This window comes from Typopeltis vanoorti, chromosome 15 (genome assembly GCF_054136105.1).
Source record: "Typopeltis vanoorti isolate ZY-2024b chromosome 15, IOZ_Tvanoo_1.0, whole genome shotgun sequence".
In the NCBI taxonomy this organism is placed as follows: Eukaryota; Metazoa; Arthropoda; class Arachnida; order Uropygi; family Thelyphonidae; genus Typopeltis; species Typopeltis vanoorti.
In genome coordinates, this window is record NC_143563.1 from 110,592,674 (window position 1) to 110,616,670 (window position 23,997).

The 23,997-nt window shown below is 35.6% G+C and overlaps 1 protein-coding gene across 2 annotated transcripts in view; it reads right to left on the bottom strand.

The window, feature by feature from the left end:
* The window catches only part of LOC150099077 (activin receptor type-1-like), a 201,119-nt gene that overhangs the window by 34,050 nt on the left and 143,072 nt on the right, over window positions 1-23,997 (bottom strand). For both annotated transcript variants that reach the window (XM_090404904.1, XM_090404905.1), the window contains exon 6: window positions 20,679-21,049. In XM_090404904.1, coding sequence (XP_090261030.1) covers window positions 20,679-21,049 — 371 coding nt within the window. The remainder of the gene's footprint in view (window positions 1-20,678; window positions 21,050-23,997) is intronic.

Consider the following 23,997-nt stretch of genomic DNA (forward strand, 5'->3'; position numbering starts at 1 on the left):
TCATGATTTTCTTTTAACTAGGCCCTGAGACATACTCTAATTCTTTTATAAAAAAAAAATTAAGGGTCAAAAAAGAAATCTGAGGAACGAATTATGCTTTTTCCCATAGGTTATTATATTTTATAGTGCATTTTCAATTAATATGCCGATTTTAAAGAACGCATTAATCAAGGGATTGCTGTACTATTTTTCTAAATAAGCAAACTCACATAATAAACAAGTTAATATAGATAACACTAAAAGATCAAATTATAAAAACTGGTAAATCAAAAACCTTATTCCATATATCTTTAATGAAAACTTAGCACCAATCATCTTAATTACTTAGCCATATAATAATTATGAATGATAATTAATATAAGTAACTGCTGCAAGATACTGGAAACAATGATCTAATAAACCTTAGTACTGGCTAGTAATGTAAAGACCTATGCTGCTAATGAGAAAAGAAAAAACAACATGACTGGTCAAGAGTAACAAATAATAAAATATGCATACAGGTTTATATATTACAATACTTTCATTTCTGAATGGTGTTCAATTACAACAGCTGTTAGCTACTAAAATTAAGGTGCTCTGCTTGGAAAATTACCACAATATAAATAAATGATGCATAGCACTTATTTATAATGAATGCCGCATTGAATAATAAGTAATTAAGATAGAGAATTAAAATTGCAAAATTAGTGCAATACAAATGATGCACAGGACTTATATAAAAGCAGATCATCATCATCATCAAATTCCTGACATGTACCCTGAAGGGGCATACAGGATATAACAGTACTACATGAAAAATTTATATCATTACTAACTTCCTATTTACAATTTACCTCCAAATCAATCAGTTAACTGTCAAGATTCTAACATTGTCAGATCTTATATTTCTATCTTCTAAGGGACTTTTCACCATATCAATCCACTATATGTTGGTCTTCCTCTGGGTCTTTTTCCTGTCAACCTAGCAGTGAACACTTCTTTTGCTAATCTTTCCTCTCCCATTCTGTTTAAGTGACCATACCATCTGAGATTAGCTCTGCTAACACATTCCTGGATACTAACAATGTCAAGTTCTTTCCTAATATCCTCATTTTTAATATGATATTGCCATTCATGCCATCTGTTCATGCCTCTAATCTTTCTCAGGACTCTCATATCTGTGGTCTCTAGTCTTTGGTCAAGTGTTTTACTTCTGACCTAGCTCTCAGATCCATAAGTTAAAATTGGTTTGAACACTGTCTTTTTTACAGCTAACTTAGTGTTCCGACTAATTTCTCTCTTATTCCATATGAATTTATTCAATTGACTTCCTACCATACCAGCTTTGTTGATTCTGTTGTCTATTTCCATATTTAACTTACCATCTTCACTAAAAATCATGCCTAAGTAGCTGAAATGTTTTACTTGTTCCACACGTTCTCCATTCACAATGCAGTTGATATTTTCAATGCTTCTGCCTATTTTCATTGTCTTTGTCTTGTTATTGCTGATCTTCATAACATATCTATTACAACAGTCATTCAATTTATTCAGGGAATCTTGCAGACTTGTAGTGGATTTATTTAGAAGTATAACATCATCCACATAAAGCAAAAGAGCTGACATTAACATCTCCAATTTTGATATCAGGTTTAATACCACTTTCCTTCATAATGCAATTGATATAGATAATGAATAACAGAGGGATAATGTACATCCTTGTCTGACAGATTTAACATTAAACCATCTTCCTGTACTTCCTTCAATCCTAACTGCTGACTTACAATTCAAATAAAGAGTGCCCACTGACAGCATACAACTGCAGACTTCTGAACAGCTTCTGTCTTGGCACCTTGTCATATGCTTTATCCAGATCTATGAAACTTAAATACAGATCTTTGTAATATTCCCATGCTTCCTCAACTATTTGTCATAAAGTGAAAATCTGATCCTGACACTCCCTATATAGTGGATAAGGATCTGAAATTTAGCAGACACACAACCGAAAGTGTAAAGACACCACAAAGGCTTCTGGGAATGATGTGGAGGACACTGACTTGTAGAAGTAGGGAGATTCTTGTTCAATTGTATAGGGCTTTCATTAAGCTACGTATGGACTATTGTGCCCAGATTTGGTCACCTGGTTTTCAGAAGGACGAAGAGATGTTGGAAAGGATCCAGAGGTGACTGACTAAGGTAGTTTCTAATCTCTGGAATGTTGAGTATGAGGAAAGATTGAGAAGATGCAATTTGCAGAGTCTGGTGGACAGGAGGAAGAGGGGAGATATGATAGAGACCTACATGTTAGTAAGGAGTTGTTATAGGATCAGTGCTGCAGAGGTTCTACAGAAAATAGTGGGAGATCAGGGGAGAACCAGAGGTCATCCCTGGAAACACTATAAAGATGGTGTGAGTAGGGGAGTGAGAAGCAGGTTTTTTTCATGCAGAGTTGTGAATGATTGGAATGCCTTGGCTGAGAGTGTGGTGTCCGCGGAGAATTCGAGTGTGTTTAAAGCACAGTGTGTAGAGATGTGTGTATGATAAAAGGATCTCCCAGATGAGTCTTTGACTCCATGGGGTCTTGGGTAATAATAGTAATAATATCATTTACTGCAGCTGCCTTTCCACATTTCAGCAATTTGATGGCTTTTTCTACTTCAAGTGGATATGTATTCCTGATTGCATGCCTGTCAGTGTTTTTACCAGTAACAATCATTTAGACTGTTTCATTTAGCAATTTTTCGAAGTAATTACTCCATACTTCAAGGATATCTTTTTCTCCTGTTTTCATGTCACCTTTATCTTGTCTAATTCCTTTTACAGCACTCTTTCCTCCATTTATGAGCTTCTTCAACAACCTGCAGAATATCTTACCACCTTTTTGATATTTATTTTATATGTTCTTGCCAAAGTCCTCCCATAACTTTTGTTTAGCTAGTTTTACACAGTGATTAGCTTTCTTACATTTGTCTCTGTATTCTCTAAGCACACAAGCTGATTTATTTGCTAGGAACTTTTCATATGCTTTCTTCTTTTCCTTCACTGCCTCTTTAACTTCCTGTGTCCACCATGGAGTTCTGATTTTTCTATCCTTGCAGACAACCTCACCAAATGCCTCTCTGGCTGAATCAATCAGAGTTTTTTTCAAGGTTTGCCACTGAATCTCCAAGGTTTGGTTCGTGTTTTCAAACTGTTCATTTTTTCTTCAAATAATCTTTGTGTATTTTAGTCTGCAGTTCACATCTGAGAAATCCTCAACTTTTATTCGCTTTAAAACTTTCTTACATGTTCTTCTTTTCAGTATGAAATTCAATTTTATCCTGCTCAAGACTAAATGGTGCTTAAGGGACAAAGCTCTATAACTGAGAGGAGACCCTCCACATAGCCTTTAAAGAAATGCGGAGAACCGACCAGCGCTTCTGACCTAATGTCCAATCCTCACATTCTCGTGGTGCAGTCTGTTGGGTATCTACTTGGAAACTGAACGAACAAGGATGGGCTGGCAATTTGGGATTTAGCTGACAAAATTGCATCCTTATTGGCTTAAACCAATATAAAAAATGATGGTACAACATGACAAAATTTCATGTCAGCTGGGACGTTGCCCGGTTAAATAATGCCCCTGTTGTTTTCGCCAAGAAACCAGAGCAAACAGCGAAAAGTCAGCTACTGGAAGGAATCTGAAATCACACCCCAACTGAACATCACCAGAGTTAAAGATTGATACTATCAACATAAGAAGCCTGAATGGCAAAGAAATGGAGCTAGCTGAGGAATAAGATAAGTATCAGATCGACATAATAGGGATGACTGAAACAAAAAAGACAAAAACTAGTGAGATCTTTCTGAGCAATAATTACAAAATGTTATATTCAGGCAATGAAAATCAATGTATTTAGTATTCAACACTAAATACGAGGCTAATCTTCTTGAATTGCAGGCAGTCTCAAGTAGAGTGATGTGGGCAAATATCAGAATGGGGAACTGGACAATCAGATTTATTCGTGCCTATGGCCCCACGGAAGGTTCAACTAAGGTAGAAGTGGAGGCATTTTTTGAGGCTCTAGAGAAAGCTACTGACACAATGAAAAAGGAAAAGTTGGTCCTTGTTGGGGATCTAAATAGCAGAGTAGCAAGTGATTGTCAGACATTCAAAAATATTTTAGGAAAATTTTGAGAAAAGAACAAAGCTAATAATAATGGCAAATTCCTGTTTGATTTCTGCTCAGGACATGAACTGGTTATTACTAACACCATGTTCCAACATAAAAATGTGCACAAATTTCACCGAGAGAAGAGGAAAGGAATAAGAAAAGTCTCATTCACTATGTTATTGTTGATAGTGATGTTTTCTTACTGGTGCAGGACACCAGAGTGTACAGAGGATTTGAAATTAGAAGTGTTCACTATTTCCCTTGAGCAGGATAAAATTGAATTTCATACTGAAGAGAATGACATGTAAGAAAGTTTAAAGCGAATAAAAGTTGAGCAGCTCTCAGATGTGAACTGTAGACTAAAATACACAAAGATTATTAAAGACAAAATGAAAGAGTTTGAGAACAAGAACCAAACCTTGGAGATTCAGTGGCAAACCTTGAAAAAAACTCTGATTGATTCAGCCAGAGAGGCATTTGGTGAGGTTGTCTGCAAGGATAGAAAAATCAGAACTCCATGGTGGACAGAGGAAGTTAAAGAGGCAGTGAAGGAAAAGAAAGCATATCAAAAGTTCCTAGCAAATAAATCAGCTTGTGCTCTTAGAGAATACAGAGACAAATGTAAGAAAGCTAAACACTGTGTAAAACTAGCTAAACAAAAGTTATGGGAGGACTTTGGCAAGAACATATAAATAAATATCAAGAAGGTGGTAAGATATTCTGCAGGTTGTTCAAGAAGCTTAGAAATGGAGGAAAGAGTGCTGTAAAAGGAGTTAGAGATGATAAAGGTGACATGAAAACGGGAGAAAAAGATATCCTTGAAGTATGGAGTAATTACTTCGAAAAATTGCTAAATGAAACAAGCAGCGATAGCATAGTGGTGAAAAACACTCAACAGGCATACAGTCAGGAATAACGTGTCCATACTTGAAGTAGAAAAAGCCATGAAAGGCTTGAAATGTGGTAAGGTAGCAGGAGTAGATGATATTGGACCAGAAATGCTGAAGTATGGGGGTATAAAAGTCTTATAGTGGCTACACTGCATAGTTCAGAATACCTGGACAGAGGGACGAATTCCTGATGATTGGAGTAGAGCTCTCATAGTACCCATATATAAAAAAGGGAAATAAAACTGAATGTGAGAATTACAGAGGTATTTCTCTACTGAGTGTTCTGGGCAAGATTTATGCAAGTATACTTGAGAAACGGTTGAGAAGAATTGTGGAAGAAAAGCTTGGTGAAGAACAAGCTGGATTCAGGCCAAATAGAGGCTGTCAGGATCAGATCGTCACTTTACGATAAATAGTTGAGAAAGTGTGGGAATATAACAATGATCTGTATTTAAGTTTTGTCAATCTGGAAAAGGCATATGACAAGGTGCCAAGGGAGAAGCTATTCAATACACTACAGTTATATGCTGTGAATGAGGCATTATATCAATGCAATACTTAATCTTTATTTGAGTTGCAAGTCAGCAGTAAGAATTGAAGGAAGTACAGGAAGATGGTTTAATGTTAAATCTGGTGTGAGACAAAGATGTACATTATCCCCTCTGTTATTCATTATCTATATGAATCACTTTATGAAGGAAAGTAGTATTAAACATGATATCAAAATTGGAGATGTTAATGTCAGCTCTTTGCTTTATGCGGACGATGTTATACTTCTAAATAAATCTGCTACAAGTTCAAGATTCCCTGAATAAATTGAATAACTGTTGTAATAGATATGGTATGAAGGTCAGCAATAAAAATACAAAGACAATGAAAATAGGTAGAATCGTTGAAAATGTCAACTGTGTTTTGAATGGAGAACCTGTGGAACAAATAAAACTTTTCAGCAACTTAGGCATGATTTTTAGTGAAGATGGTAAATTAAATATGGAAATAGACAACGGAATCAACAAAGCTGGTATTGTAGGAAGTCAACTGAATAAATTCATATGGATAATTGAGAGAAATTAGTCAGAACACTAAGTTAGCTGTAAAAAAGACAGTGTTCAAACCAATTTTAACTTATGGATTTGACAGCTAGGTCAGAAGTAAAACATTTGACTATAGACTAGAAACCCCAGATATGAGAGTCCTGAGAAAGATTAGAGGCGTGAACGGATGGCATCAATGGCATTATCATATTAAAAACGAGGATGTTAGGAAAGAACTTGACATTGTCAGCATCCAGGAATGCATTAGCAGAGCTAATCTCAGATGGGATGGTCACTTAAACAGAATGGGCAAGGAATGATTAGCAAAACAAGTGTTCTCTGCCCAGAGGAAAATGACCCAGAGGAAGACCAACATATAGGTGGATTGATACGGTACAAAGTGCCTTAGACAGTAGAAATATAAGATTTCATAATGTTGGAATCTTGACAAGCAACAGACTGATTTGGAGGCAAATTATAGATAGGAAGTTAGTAATGATGAAAATTTTTCATGTAGTACTATCATATCCTGTACACCCCCTGAGGATACATGTCAGGAATTTGATGATGACTAAATTCTGATCACTTCCAATTTCAAATCCTCTGTACACTTTAGTTGTCCTGCACCAGGAAGAAAACATCACTATCAACAATAACATAGTCAATGAGACTGTTCTTTTTCTTTGTCTCTTCTCTCCATGTTAATTTGTGCACATTATGTTGGAACATTGTGTAAGTAATAACCAATTCATGTCCTGAGCAGAAATCCAACAGGTATTTGCTATTATTATTAGCTTTGCTCCTTTCTCCAAATTTTACAAAAATATTTTTGTATGTATGCAATCATTTTTTACTCTGCTATTTAGATCCCCAACAAGGACCAACTTTTCATTTTTCATTGTGTCAGTTGCTTTCTCTAAAGCCTCAAAAAATTCCTCCACTTCTACCTTAGTAGAACCTTCTGTGTGATGCCTAGTTCCCCATTCTGATATTTGTCCACATCACTCTACTTGAAATTGCCTGCCATTCAAGAAGATTACCCTCACATTTAGTGTTGAATACTATGTCTACTCCTTCTTTTCCTTGATTGTCATTACCTGAATATAACATTTTGTATTTATTGCTCAGAAAGATCTCACAAGTTTTTTTTCTTTCAGTTTTTGTTTCATTATATACATTTAGAGAAAAAAAAATCAAACAATGTTAAATGCAGGAATACAACTCCGTAACCATTAGAACCAAAGTAAATGATACTCTGAAATTATCGAATAATGCATTATTAACACACTATTATAAGGGGGGATTGAGTGAGATAACTTAGCAAAAACTGGAAAGGTTTTCGATAATCATTTCTATTTAGGTTTAGGTGATGAATATGACCTTCACAGCTTTCTTTAAACAATCTTACTAACAGAAAATGGGTTTGGTGTAACGCCTCAGTCTTATTCCAATAAATTCAGTGTTTAGAAAATACAGTGTGATTAGCAAAACCTAATTTATTAGAATTGATGTTCTTAATGTATTTTAGTAGACTGACCTCTATACCCAGAGACGTGAACAAGGAATTCTGTCAACTGGATAATAAAGAGGAGATATTTATTCTGTGGAAGTTGTAAGAATGAATTCAATTTATGAAATGGATGGAAGGAGACCTGAAGGTTCTTCTAGTGTAGAAGTCTGGCAAGCTACACAGACAAACTGCTGATATACTGGAAATATATCAAGGCACTGGAAATTTCCTCTGAGTAAGAACTAGGATGAAGTTCATAGTAATCTATTATTTTAGTGATGACACTAGAATGGTAGCGATTTTTCTATACATATTTCATGTACCTTCCAAAAGATAAACATCTTCCCCCTTCTTATCCAGAGGTTTACAAAATTTCTTGCCTATATGGTCTCTCAAATTATGGACAAAAAAGTCAGTCTGCTAAAATATGTTCAGAAGAACACCAATAATAAATCAAGTTCAATGATTTTGATAAACCGGGTCTTGCCAAGTCATGCCACATCTACTAAACACACAACATAGAGAAAGATGTGAAGTGTATATTCATCAACTGAACCTAAACAGAAATAAGCATGTAAAATTTTCCCAAGTTTGGGATGTCAATCTATTAAATTTATCTCTCCCCCAAGATTATGTTAAATAACTTTTTACTGATAAGAACTGAATAAATGATACTCTGAAATTATTGAATAATGCATTACTAACACGTTTAAGAGGAGAATTGAGTGAGATAACCTAGCAAAAACTGGAAAAGTTTTAGATAATCATTTCTATTTAGGTTCAGGTGATGAATATCACCTGATTCCATTCAGAAAAGGTTACATGCTGAACTACAAAGCAGGAAATTATGACCAACTGAGTTCAGTGAAATGGGATCGGTTGCTGGATGGAAAGAATATCAACAGTGCATGGGAAGCATTTAAACAATACATAAATGATGTAATATCAAAATGTGTTCAAAGAGTTCGAAGAATAAATAGAGTAGGAGTCAAATGGATGTGTAATCTTATTAAGCAAGAGATTCGTAAGAAAAGGACAATGTGGAAGGAATACCATTTGCATAAGGATGATGTCCGTTATGAAGTTATAAGCAGCAGGCTAGAATATTCACAACTGTTGTATGAAAAGCAAAGTCTGATTATGAAAACTGGCTCTGCTTACTAAAGACAACGAACAAGAATTCTATCGATATACTGCAAGTAAAAGAAAGAATGAATATGAAAGAATAACTATTCTAAATCCAGATGGCATGAGAGTTAAAGATGCAGAAGTGGTTGTACAGTTAATTAGTGCCCATTTTGTTAAAAGCTATCAACCTGGTGAACACAACATTGAGCTCACTGTTACCTCTTCACTAGATGAAGAAACACAAGTGTGTGAGCCCAGGTATTAGAGCTGTTGCACAAACTGAATAAGAATTCATCAATAGGGACTGATGGAATATCAGTACATGTGCTAAAAGAGTGTTCAGTTGAACTGGCCATTCCTAGACCAGGATGTTTAATATGAGTCTCAGAACAGGGAACATTCTGCAGGAATGTATGATAATTTCATTACACAAGGGTGGTGCATAGACCGATGTATCCAACTATCGACCAATTAGTATCTCAGGAGTGGTGGTGAAGATCTTGGAAAAATTGGTTAGGGCCCACATTCAGAAATGGGTTGATAATGAACAACATGGGTTCACTAAGGGAAGGTCATGTTTTAGCAACTTGCTCACATTCTATAACAATGTTACCACTGAACTAGACAAGGGGAATGGATACACCATGACAGTTTTGGATTTTGGTAAGGCTTTTGACAGAATATAGTATGGCAGACTGCTGCATAAACTGGGTTATACAATATTAGCATGGATAGGAGGATGGCTGACTGACAGATATCAAAAAGCGGTATACAGGGGATCTGAGTCTGCAAGGTTTAGGAACAGGGCACCCACTAGCCTATAGCCATAATAATAAGATAAACTATTATAAGAATAACCAAGATCTAGTTAGAAAGATATGGGAGGAGTATGGAGCAAAGCCAAGGTTTACCAGCGCCACCATCTCTTTACATGGCATATGGAGTGCAGAGCTTGGGCTTACACAGAAGGATATAAAAGTTCTTTCCTTGAGGACCCTACAGGGCACACTGGTGGCATGGCGTTGCCACCAGAGAATGACTACAATGATAAGTAGAAGAGTAAAACACTTGTAAAGGCTTAGCCTATATCAAATCTGGACGTGATGTAAGGGTAGTACTGCCCATAACCAGTACAAAGATTAATAATAAAAAAAAATAATAACAAGTGGTGTACCACAAGGATCAGTGTGCTTGGCCCACTATTATTCAATCTGTATATTAATGATATTGGGAAGGATTTGACAAGTGACACACAGTTATTTGCTGATGATGCAAAGATAGTAGGGTAATCAGGAATGCTGCTGATATGCAGTACTTGCAGAATGATTTGAATAGGCTGGAATTGTGGGCATGGGAAAATGGGTGTCAGTTCAACATCAGTAAATGTAAAGTCATTCACTTCGGCATGATTAGATATCAACTATCATATTATATTGGTGGGATTAGGCTAGAAGAAACTAATGAGGCTAGGGATCTTGGAGTGTTAATAGATAGGAAGTTGAAGTTTAGTGGCCTTGTAGCAAAGATTGCAAATACAACTCAAAAGATAATTGCAATGCTGAAATGAATGTTCACAAGTAAAGATAAGGATGTTATTTTGCCTCTTTACAAGGCAATGATAAGACTTCACTTGGACTATTGTGCACAGGTCTGGTCTCCATTATGATTCTGATATATTGGAGAGAGTACAAAGGAATGTGTTAAAAATGATATCGGAATTGTGGAATACTGATTAAGAAGACAGATTGAGAATTTGTAGACTGCAGACACTAGCAAACAGGAGAAAGAGGTGTGATATGATTGAGACTTACAAACTTCTGAAAGGGTCATACAGGATTTCAATTCATGGAATTTTTCAATTTATGGAGGGTGGGGAAAGGACATCCTTGGAAGCTGAGAATAAAAGCTGCCAAGAAGAGTGTGAGGGCTAGATTTTTCTCTCAGAGGGTGGTGTGTGATTGGAATGGACTGCCATTGGATGTTGTGAGTGCAAGCAGTGTGAATGAATTCAACAATAAGTATGATAGCTGGTGTGTGTAGTATGTGGCCTCCCTCGATGAGTCTCTGACTCCCTGGAGGTCTCTCTTAATAATAATAATAATAATGACCTTCACAGCTTTCTTCAAAATAATCTTACTAACAGAAAATGGGTTTTGTGTAACACCTTAGTCTGATTTCAGTAAATTCAGTGTTTAGAAGATGCCATTTCCTTGAATTCTAATGGTTGCAGATTCAGATCTCCTCCTGCATTTAACATCATATATTAGTATTATCATGCAATGAAAATGGTTATGAAAAACAAAACTGAAAATTCACTTTCATTAAATAATTAATTTCTAATGTAAGTATATTTTGTATCTTATGTCTACTGCTTATAGATCATCATCATCATCATCATCAAATTCCTGCCATGTACCCTCAAGGGGTGTACAGGATATGACAGTACTACATGAAAAAATTACATCATTACTAACTTCCTATCTACATTTTTCCTCCAAATCAGTCTGTTACTTGTCAAGACTCCAACATTATCAGATCTTATATTTCTATCATCTAAGGCACTTTGTACCGTATCAATCCACCTATATCTTGGTCTTCCTCTGGGTCGTTTTCCTGCCAACCTGGCAGAGAACACTTGTTTTGCTAATCTTTCCTCTCCCATTCTATTTAAGTGACCATACCATCTGAGATTAGCTCTGCTAACGCATTCCTGGATGCTGACAATGTCAAGTTCTTTCCTAATATCCTCATTTTTAATATGATATTGCCATTGATGCCATCTGTTCACGCCTCTAATCTTTCTCAGGACTCTCATATCTGCGGTCTCTAGTCTTTGGTCAAGTGTTTTACTTCTGACCCAGCTCTCAGATCCATAAGTTAAAATTGGTTTGAACACAGTCTTGTATACAGCTAATTTAGTGTTCCGACTAATTTCTTTCTTATTCCATATGAATTTATTCAATTGACTTCCCACCATACCAGCTTTGCTGATTCTGTTGTCTATTTCTATATTTAGTTTACCATCTTCAGTAAAAATTGTGCCTAAGTAGCTGAAATGTTTTACTTGTTCCACAGGTTCTCCATTCACAACACAGTTGACATTTTCAATGATTCTGCCTATTTTCATTGTCTTTGTCTTTTTATTGCTGACCTTCATACCATATCTATTACAACAGCTATTCAATTTAGTCAGAGAATCTTGCAGACTTGTAGCGGATTTATTTAGAAGTATAACATCATCCGCATAAAGCAAAGAGCTGACATTAACATCTCCAATTTTGATATCAGGTTTAATACCACATTCCTTCATAATGTGATCCATATAGATAATGAATAACAGAGGGGATAATGTACATCCTTGTCTCACACCAGATTTAACATTAAACCATCTTCCTGTACTTCCTTCAATTCTAACTGCTGACTCACAACTCAAATAAAGACTAAGTATTGCTTGATATAATGCCCCATTGACACCATATAACTGCAGCGTATTGAATAGCTTCTCTCTTGGCACCTTGTCATATGCCTTTTCCAAATCGACAAAACTTAAATACAGATCTTTGTTATATTCCCATGCTTTCTCGACTATTTGTCGTAAAGTGAAGATCTGATCCTGACAGCCTCTATTTGGCCTGAATCCAGCTTGTTCTTCACCAAGCTTTTCTTCCACAATTCTTCTCAACCGTTTCTCAAGTATACTTGCATAGATCTTGCCAGGAACACTCAGTAGGGAAATACCTCTGTAATTCTCACATTCAGTTTTATTTCCCTTTTTATATATAGGTACTATGAGAGCTCTACTCCAATCATCGGGAATTCGTCCCTCTGTCCAGGCTTTCTGAACTATGCAGTGCAGCCACTGTAAGACTCTTATACCACCATACTTCAGCATTTCTGGTCGAATATCATCTACTCCTGCTGCCTTTCCACATTTCAAGCCTTTGATGGCTTTTTCTACTTCTAGTATGGATATGTATTTCTGACTGCATGCCTGGTCAGTGTTTTTTATCACTGTGCTGTCATCACTGCTTGTTTCATTTAGCAGTTTTTCAAAGTAATTACTCCATACTTCAAGGATATCTTTTTCTCCTGTTTTCATTTCACCTTTATCATCTCTAATTCCTTTTACAGCACTCTTTCCTCCATTCCTAAGCTTCTTCAACAACCTCCAGAATATTTTGCCACCTTCTTGATATTTATTTTCTATATTCTTGCCAAAGTCCTCCCATGACTTTTGTTTAGCTAGTTTTACACACTGTTTAGCTTTCTTACATTTGTCTCTGTATTCTGTAAGAGTAAAAGCCGACTTATTTGCCAGGAACTTTTGATATGCTTTCTTCTTTTCCTTCACTACCTCTTTAACTTCCTGTGTCCACCAGGGAGTTCTGATTTTTTTATCCTTGCACACAACCTCACCACATGCCTCTCTGGCAGAATCAATCAATGTTTCCTTCAGAGTTTGCCACTGAATCTCCAAGGTTTGATTCCTGTTCTCAAACTCTTTCATTTTATTTTCAATAATATTTCTGTATTTTAGTCTACAGTTCACATCTGAGAGCTGCTCAACTTTTATTCGCTTTAAAACTTTCTTACATGTTATTCTTTTCAATATGAAATTCAATTTAATCCTGCTCAAGACTAAATAGTGATCACTTCCAATTTCAAATCCTCTGTACACTCTGGTGTCCTGCACCAGGGAGAAAACATCACTATCAACAATAACATAGTCAATGAGACTTTTCTTATTCCTAGCCTCTTCTCTCCATGTGAATTTGTGCACATTTTTATGTTGGAACATGGTGTTAGTAATAACCAGTCCATGTCCTGAGCAGAAATCCAACAGATATTTGCCATTATTATTAGCTTTGCTCTTTTCTCCAAATTTTCCCAAAATATTTTTGTATGTCTCACAATCATTTCCTACTCTACTATTTAGATCCCCAACAAGGACCAACTTTTCATTTTTCATTGTGTCAGTTGCTTTTTCTAAAGCCTCAAAAAATTCCTCCACTTCTACCTTAGTAGAACCTTCTGTGGGACCATAGGCACAAATAAGTCTCATTGTCCAGTTCCCCATTCTCATATTTGCCCACATTACTCTACTTGAGACTGACTGCCATTCAAGAAGATTAGCCTCGTATTTTGTGTTGAATACTATGGCTACTCCTTCTTTTCCTTGATTGTCATTGCCTGAATATAACATTTTGTATTTATTGCTCAGAAAGATCTCACCAGTTTTGATCTTTTTTGTTTCAGTCACCCCTATTATGTCGATCTGGTACTTATCTAATTCCTCAGCTAGCTCCATTTCTTTGCCATTCAGGCTTCTTACGTTGATAGTACCGATCTTTAACTCTGGTGATGTTGAGTTGGGGTTTGTTTTCAGATTTGTTCCAGTAGCTGACTTTTCGCTGTTCGCCCTGGTTCCCTGGCGAAAACAACGGGGGCCTTGTTTAACCGGGCGACGCCCCAGCCGGCATGAAATTTTGTCATGTTGTACCATCATTTTTTATTTTGGTTTAACCAATAAGAATACAATTTGGTCGGCTAAATCCCAAATTGCCAGCCCATCCTCGTTCGTTCAGTATCAAAGTAGATACCCAACAGGGTGCACCACGAGAAGGTGAGGATTGGACATTAGGTCAGAAGCCCTGGTCGGTTCTCCGCATTCCTGTAAAGGCTATGTGGAGGTCTCCTCTCAGTTATACAGCTTTGACCCTTAAGCACCCCCTGCTTATAGATGTACATTTGTATTAATATAAGCATTCATTAAGTACTTGATATATAGTGATTTATCTATTATCTGAATATTATATTAATTATTATATGAATATTAAATTAACGAGTCTCACATAATCAAATTACAATTTTTCAAAGCAACCTTGTTCTATGTTTGCCACCAGAGACATAATGTGACCAAAACTGGCTATGTCTTCTCATTGGCTATATGTATGTAGGTATTTGAGGAGATAAAAATTATAATTATAACTCTTCAGTGATAAGATGATTTGTTTAATTTTTATGCCTACATTAGAAGTGCTCTAATTAAACTATGATAGGTTCAAAGGCACCTACCAGGTGCATCCCTGTGTGGCAGATGGAGGGAACCCCTGACATGGAACTTGTTTCCTGTTAGGGCTGTCCATGTAGACCCAGAAAGCTACTACTTACTAAGGAACCTGAAAAGAAAAAGCCTCAAACTGGACAGACCAAATGGGTACAACTCAAAGAACAACTATTAGATTATGATTTTTGGATATGGAATACAAGAACATTATATAAGCTGAGAGCACCTAAAGCACTCACATCAGAAATTCATTGATACAAATTAAACTTCAACAGCATTACAAATATCAAAATAATTATTAAAATCATTTCTGAACCAAACAAATATAATTTCCCAAATTTTTGGAAGGTTTTCAATCTGTCCCCCCCCCCTCCCCAATTTCTATATGTTGTTGTTATGTGCTATCCAGCTGTTTTTGACTCTTGATGATCTTGTGCTCTCCATCCCACTCGGCCTCTTGTCCTTTCTTTCAGCAGCTGTTCAGATCTCCAATATGGACTCTTTTTACTTCTTCCATTTTCTTTGTCATCAGCTTGTTCTAATGACTCAAAAAAATTCCTTAACTTCTTCCTTAGATGAAACATCTGAGGGACCATAGGCACAAATAAATGTAATTTTCCATTTTCCCATTTTGCAGTGTGTCCAGACCACTCTACTTGAAACTGCTTTCCAATCAAGAAGTTTATCATCATGTACGTCTACCTTTCCTTGATCATTATTGCCCAAAATAATATCCTATATTATTTAGTAAGATCTCACCTGCTTTTGCCTTCTTTGCTTCGGTAATGCCACTTATGCCCACATGGTACTTTTCCGATTCTTCTGCAAGTTTGATTTCCTTCTTCACTAAAAATCGTGCCTAAGTAGCCAAGATATTTTACCTATTCTATAGGTTCTCCATTCACAATGAAGTTGACATTTTCAATGCTTCTGCCTATTTTCATTGTTTTTATCTTGTTATTACTGATCTTCATACCACATCTATTACAATAGTCATTCAATTTAGTCAGGGAATCTTGCAGACTTGTAGCAGATTTATTTTGAAGTATAACATTGTCCACATAAAACAAAGAGCTGAGATTAACATCTGCAATTTTGATATCAGGTTTAATACCACTTTCCTTCATAATGTGATCCATATAGATAATGAATAACAGAGGTGATAATGTACATTCTTGTCTGACACTAGATTTAACATTAAACCACCTTCCCATTAAATCTCCTTCAATTGTAACTGCTGACTTCAACTTAAATAAAGACTAAGAATCACTTGATATAATGCCTCATTGACACAAATATAACTGTAGTGTTTTGAATAGCTTTCTTCTTGGCACTTCTTCTTGTCTTTATTAGATCTACAAAACTTAAATACAGATCTTTGTATTTAACAATTGGAAATATAATAGAGGAATGAACTAACTGCATCAGTTGCAGAATCATATTAAAAATGAAGATATACATTGTAAACATTCAAGAATGTGTGAGTAGAACTAATCCAAATTGATAAACATACTGTTTGGATTAGATCTTGTTTTTGATCTTTTTCTGCTAATAAAGCAGAAAAAGATCAAAATCAAGGTGGGCTGATGCAGTCAGAAGTAGATTAGAAGACAGAAATATAGATCTGAAAATACAGGAGCAGTGATAAGTGACAGTCCCCGTGCGGTGGCCGGGGAATAAGAATAGCCCCGCTGTAGTCCATGCATGTCATATGAGGTGACTTAATGGATACCCAGTGTCTAGGGGTATAGCTGGGTCACCCTGTCTCCAGGGGTCATAAATATGGAGGCCTGGTCCTCCAAGTTGGGGGCTGGGCTGACAACCTCACTCATGAAAAAAACATCTTTTTACGAAATCTAAAGACATGACTGCTGGATGGACTAAACGGCGACAAAATGGCAAATGTCTTAAGGATTTGAAAATTGGATCATGGAACATACTTTCTCTTTACCGATCTGGAGCTTTAAAAATGCTGCTGGAGCAATTGGATAAATACAGGATACTTGTTATGGCTATACAAGAAATGAGATGGACAGGAGAGGTGATTATGGAAAAGAAAAATCATATTTTTTATAGCCCCGAAAAGAAAGATAATGTGTTTGGAACAGGTTTCATTCTAAACAAGAGGATAAAACACCTTATCACTTCAAAGCAAACTCACCTCAAATGTGTAGGTTACAAATTAAAGGACAGTTTTTTAACTACAGTTTTATCTGTGTACATGCTCCAACTGAAGAAAAGAATGATGCTGAAAAAGAGTTGTTTTATGATGAATTAGATAAGATCTATAGGGAATGTCCAAAGAGAGATGTAAAAATTATTATAGGATTTAAATGCCAAGATAGGTAAAGAGGTACACACAAGCCAACCATTAGGAAATATAGTTTACATAATGAGACTAGATTGATCAACTTTGCTTCTTCAAGAAATATGGTTATTGGTAATACAATGTTTAACCATAAAGATTTTCATAAAATGACCTGGAAGTCCTGATGGAGGCACTTTTAACCAAACTGATCATCTTTTAATAGATGCAAGACACCTATCCAATTTGATTGATGTTAGAACCTACAAAGGAGCAAATATTGATTCTGATCACTATTTGATTATATCAAATATTAAAAGCAGAATCTCTAATGCAAGGAAGATATATGAGTCCCATGCTAGAAAGTTTAATAAGGAAAGATTGAAGGAATTAGAAGTTAAAGCCAAATATGGTGAGAGAATCAGTGAAAACCTGCCTGGTCTAACCATTGTGAGAGTGTTAATGAAACTTGAGATGTTCTTAGGGATGTCATAGTGACAACAGCAGACATAGTATTAGGAAAAGTCAGTAGAGTTAAGTATAACCATTGGTTTGATGCCGAATGTGAACATGTACCTGTATTAAAAAATGAGGCATATAAACAAATGCAGCAAAGGAACCACACTCATAAAGCTGTGGAGGAATATCGTTTGGCTAGAAAAGAAGAAAAAAGAGTGCATAAGAATAGAAAGAAGAAATACTATGAGGATGAACTTAAGGAATTGGAACATCTCAGAAGTATGAATGAAAGCAGATCTTTCTATCAAAAGTTAAATAGTAGTTGGAAATATTTCTAGCCTAGAACAACGTTATGTAGGGATAAGGACAGTATAATTTTGAGTGGGAATGAAATGATACTAGGCAGAGCATTTCGATGAACTACTGAATTCAAATATATCTGAACAATTAGATGATATGGAAGAGAGCCAAGACCTAGAAGATGTTGAACCAGTACCAACAGATGCAGAAGTGGAGGTAGCTATTAAAAAAACTTAAGAACAATAAGGCCCCAAGAATGGATAGGATAAAAGTTGTCTTACAAGTACTTTGTACATCATTGTCTTTGTTTTTCTTGGGATCAGAAATTAATTGTAAAAATTATATCAGTACTGAGATTCAGAGATGCATTCTTTCCACAAATAGATGCTTTTGTGGACTTAGGAAACACCTCAAGTCGCACCTGGTATCAAGAAAAACAAAGATAATGATGTACAAAGTAATTGTAAGATCAGTGTTAACCTATGCCTCTGAAAACTGGGTATTATCAATGGCAGATGAAGGATTGCTAGGTCTGTTTGAAAGAAAAGTTTCTTAGCTTTATTTTTGAAGCAGGACAAGAGAATGGTATGTGGAGGAAAAGACATAACCATGAACTATATAGATTATTTAATGAGCCAGACATTATTAAATACATAAAAATAAATCGATTAAGTTGGGCTGGACACATTATATGTATGGATAGTAATAGAATAGTTAAGAACATGTTTAATGCTAAGCCAGAAGAAAAAGAAAAATTGGAAGACCTAAATTAAGATGGGAAGATGGAGTGATGCAAGATAATATGGTTTTAGGAGTCAAAAATTGGAGGAGTTTGACAATGAATAAGGAAGGTTGGCAGAAGTTTCTGAAGAAGGCCAGGGCCCATGTAGGGCAATCAAGCTGATGATAAGTGACAGACTAATTTGGAGAAAAATTGTTGACAAGAGATATTACTAATGTAATCATGCAGTATTATCATAGTATTCAGTATTTGCCTTGAGGGTACATATCAGGAAATTGATGATGATGTGTTCTGACTAAAATCAACATTCGCAAGTTTCAAAAGAATACTGATATGTATTTTGAATTATTTTGAATATCTTGTTAAATGTCCAAAACAAAAAATAAAGCAGAATTTCAATAGTGATCACCTTGGTAATTCCTCCACCCCACTCCACATAAACAGATTAAACATTTTGTTTATAAACTGCATGTATTCTTGGCCAATCTGCTTGTTTTGAGGGATGAAACACCTGGAGGGAAAAAAAATCTACCACCTCTGTATGCAACTGGGTAACTCACCTTTAGTTCTGAACAAGTTATTCATATTCTAAATGGATCTGAAACCTAGGTCTTTCTGACCAAAGGCCATCATTGATACTGAGTGAGATATGGAGGCTCAAAACATTTTGCATATTAACATACAGCAAAAACAGGCTCATCCACCTCGAATTAACCGCTGGCATAGTTTGAAATGATTAACATAGGTGCAGATGCCAATATTTAAATGAAAAACAGGAATAAAATATCCTTTAGATATAACTAAGATGAAAAGCCAAAAGGCTATTTTTTTTTCCCGGCGAGGTTGATATAAGTTAAGGGGATAAAAATCCCTTCTTGTTTTTCAGCCAGTAAGCAAAACTAAGATCGAACACTACGATCTGTAACGTTTCATGCCAACGAACTGTCAACGTATCCAAGCGTAAGTGACCACTTGGTAGTGCCACACCACGGCAACTCGTTGCAAAGGTGAAGCAAGCTTCCTCACTGTTCTTGATATTTTCTCATAATGTAAAACACAGCTCTTAAGAGATGTAGTACTGTTTTACATTATGAGGAAAGGTCACTACCCAGACCGGTTTCAACCTTTTTTGAGGTCTCATCAGTGAGTAGCTAGACCTAGTTAATATCAGAGTTTAAGTGAAGAAAACTTACATACTTTTGCTATACGATTGACCGAAAGGTGTGTCACTATATTACATTATAACATAGTATAACTAAGATGAAAAGCCAAAAGGCTATTTTTTTTTTCCCGGCGAGGTTGATATAAGTTAAGGGGATAAAAATCCCTTTTTGTTTTTCAGCCAGTAAGCGAAACTAAGATCGAACACTAATAACTAGTGACACACCTTTCGGTCAATCGTATAGCAAAAGTATGTAAGTTTTCTTCACTTAAACTCTGATATTAACTAGGTCTAGCTACTCACTGATGAGACCTCAAAAAAGGTTGAAACCGGTCTGGGTAGTGACCTTTCCTCATAATGTAAAACAGTACTACATCTCTTAAGAGCTGTGTTTTACATTATGTGAAAATATCAAGAACAGTGAGGAAGCTTGCTTCACCTTTGCAACGAGTTGCCGTGGTGTGGCACTACCAAGTGGTCACTTACGCTTGGATACGCTGACAGTTCGTCGGCATGAAACGTTACAGATCGTAGTGTTCGATCTTAGTTTCGCTTACTGGCTGAAAAACAAGAAGGGATTTTTATCCCCTTAACTTATGCTTTAGATATGTTGCATTATTAGAACACACACATGTATCAACACAAACTATTTTGTTTTACAAAATAGTAGCATATAGAAGTTATACTGAAGTGTCCAATAAAAGTATCCCCTGGTTGTTATTAACACCTTAATTGTGAAATCTGTTTTTGCATGTTGGTACATTTAAAGTCATGCTCAACAGAGTGGCCCTGTTGAGCATGATTTTAAATGTCAGTGTATTATGATACACTAACATTTTGAGACAATAAATAGCAGAAAGAATTTAAAACAGCATTATTATAAAGAAATCAACTTTATACATGATGTCCTTATTGAGAACAAGTCAGTATTTTTTTTATTTTTCTCACCTTAATGTCTTTATGAGCAATTGCTGGTTTTCCTTGCATACCAAATATTTCTGTATGAAGATGGGAAAGTCCAGAGACAACTGAAAGTGCAATCACCATCATTTCATGAGCAGTTAGAGACGACCTATTCAAATAATCATATAGAGATCCAGCCTCATGGTAATGGGTAACCAGCCAAAGCTGAGTACAAGAATTATAGGAAGTAACATCTGAACCAACATAACCAAGGATATTTTCATGGCGCAGCATTACTGTGCTGTATATTTCTGTTTCACGAATCCATGATGCCTCATCTCTAGAAAAGAAAATTTTAACAGCTACATTTTCTCCTTTCCAAACACCTCGCCAAACTTCACCGTATCCTCCCTTACCTGAAATGTAAAAGAAAGCATTAGAGGTAGTCTGGTATATGTATTTATTATTTCAATTTCATGTTTTGATAACACTGAGCATATGTGAAATGAGTCATTTAAAAGGTTTAATGAAAGTATTTTTTGTGAGAATCTCACATAAAATGTAAACAATCCTGGACTGCTACTGACTACAGGAATTTAAGCTATTTCATGCTTCTCCTTAGTAGTGTCTCACACCAGTAGACAGAAGTCATCGATTATTTAAATATCTCCCTCCCCCCCAATAAAACAAAATATTAATACCACAGTAGAAGTTGCTGTCCAATCATGTTATATACAAACTGTACATATACACGCTTGTGTGTGTGCATGTTAGAATTTATCTATGACATGCATTTTAAATATAATTCCATTCTCTGCAAAACAAATAAAACATTATACCCTTCCTCCAAATAAGATCACTGGACTTGCCCTAAAAAAAAATAAACAATCCTGCCAGTAATAATATTATTTGTAGTCTGGCAAATAACAATGTTGCCATGGAATTCATGCCTTTAATGTTATTATTAAAGTTTGTTCACAATTATTCAGGTCTTAGCATAGCAAAATTATTCCCCTTTGAAAACAGCAGTGACATATCAATATTACTGGTCATATCACACATCAAAATGAGTTTTCCTCATTGTCACTTGGCTTCTAGTGCAAGGTCTTCAGTTTCTCCCCCCCTCCCCCCACTGCATTCTTGAGTGATGAAATTCAATGGAATGACACACACATGCACACACCATGGCACCCAGAAGTAAATATCCACATATACTGGAAATTAAGCTAAAAGGTTCACAATTATTCAGGTCTGTCTTTCTTCATGAAGAGGGTTAAAATTTAAATTTAAAAAAAATAAACAATCTTGCCAGTAATAATATTATTTGTAGTTCTGCAAATAATAATATTGCCATGGAATTCATGCCTTCAATGCTATTATTAAATTGAATGCATGATTCATTCATTCAAGGCTTGAATTCCGGGAATTACCTAAATTAATATTAATACCTGGACAGCACATTTCAAGCTTTTGATATCCTTCTCAAGTATTGATAGTTACTCTTTTGACTCTCTTTCAGCACTGTTTCATTAAGTAATCCTTCAATATACTTACTCCAAACATCAAGAATATCTTCAGTTTTTGTGTCACCTTTATCATCTAAGATTCCTTTTAGAGTACTCTTTCCTCCATTTCTAAGTCTCCAGAACATCTTGAACATAGGGAGACCAAAGTCTCCCCATGAATTTTGTTTAGTTGCTTTTACACACTGAATTGTTTCTTTTTTTTTTTTTTTTTTTTATATTCTCTCATAGCACATGCTGATTTACTTGCTAGGAATTTTCAATATGTTTTCTTCTTTTTCAACCTGCTTCTTTAACTTCTTGAATCTACTATGGAGTTCTTACATTTTGATCTTTCTGGACAACTTCACAACAAATTTTCCTAGTTGAATCAATCATTGTGAGTGAGTTTCCAAGGTTTGATTCTTATCTTTAACCTTTTCATTTTTTTCATAGTGAAGAATTTATGAAGACACAACACGTGTTAGAATAATTATTTACTTAACCTTAAGCACGTAACAATCGTTTCAACCTCAGTATTGAAGTCATCATCAGGAAAATATACATCATCATCATCATCAAATTCCTACCATGTACCCTCAAGGGGTGTACAGGATATGACAGTATTACATGAAAAAATTACATCATTACTAACTTCCTATCTACAATTTTCCTCCAAATCAGTCTGTTACTTGTCAAGACTCCAACATTATCAGATCTTATATTTCTATCGTCTAAGGCACTTTGTACCGTATCAATCCACCTATATCTTGGTCTTCCTCTGGGTCGTTTTCCTGCCAACCTGGCAGAGAACACTTGGTTTTGCTAATCTTTCCTCTTCCATTCTATTTAAGTGACCGTACCACCTGAGATTAGCTCTGCTAACACATTCCTAGATGCTAACAATGTCAAGTTCTTTCCTAATATCCTCATTTTTAATATGATATTGCCATTGATGCCATCTGTTCACGCCTCTAATCTTTCTCAGGACTCTCATATCTGCGGTCTCTAGTCTTTGGTCAAGTGTTTTACTTCTGATCCAGCTCTCAGATCCATAAGTTAAAACTGGTTTGAACACTGTCTTTACAGTGTTCAAACCAGTTTTAACTTATGGATCTGATACAGCTAATTTAGTGTTCCGACTAAGTTCTTTTTTATTCCATATGAATTTATTCAATCGACTTCCCACCATACCAGCTTTGCTGATTCTGTTGTCTATTTCTATATTTAATTTACCATCTTCAGTAAAAATTGTGCCTAAGCAGCTGAAATGTTTTACTTGTTCCACGGGTTCTCCATTCACAACACAGTTGACATTTTCAATGATTCTGCCTATTTTCATTGTCTTTGTCTTTTTATTGCTGACCTTCATACCATATCTATTACAACAGCTATTCAATTTAGTCAGAGAATCTTGCAGACTTGTAGCGGATTTATTTAGAAGTATAACATCATCTGCATAAAGCAAAGAGCTGACATTAACATCTCCAATTTTGATATCAGGTTTAATACCACATTCCTTCATAATGTGATCCATATAGATAATGAATAACAGAGGGGATAATGTACATCCTTGTCTCACATCAGATTTAACATTAAATCATCTTCCTGTACTTCCTTTAATTCTAACTGCTGACTTATAACTCAAATAAAGACTAAGTATTGCTTGATATAATGCCCCATTGACACCATATAACTTCAGCGTATTGAATAGCTTCTCTCTTGGCACCTTGTCATATGCCTTTTCCAAATCGACAAAACTTAAATACAGATCTTTGTTATATTCCCATGCTTTCTCGACTATTTGTCGTAAAGTGAAGATCTGATCCTGACAGCCTCTATTTGGCCTGAATCCAGCTTGT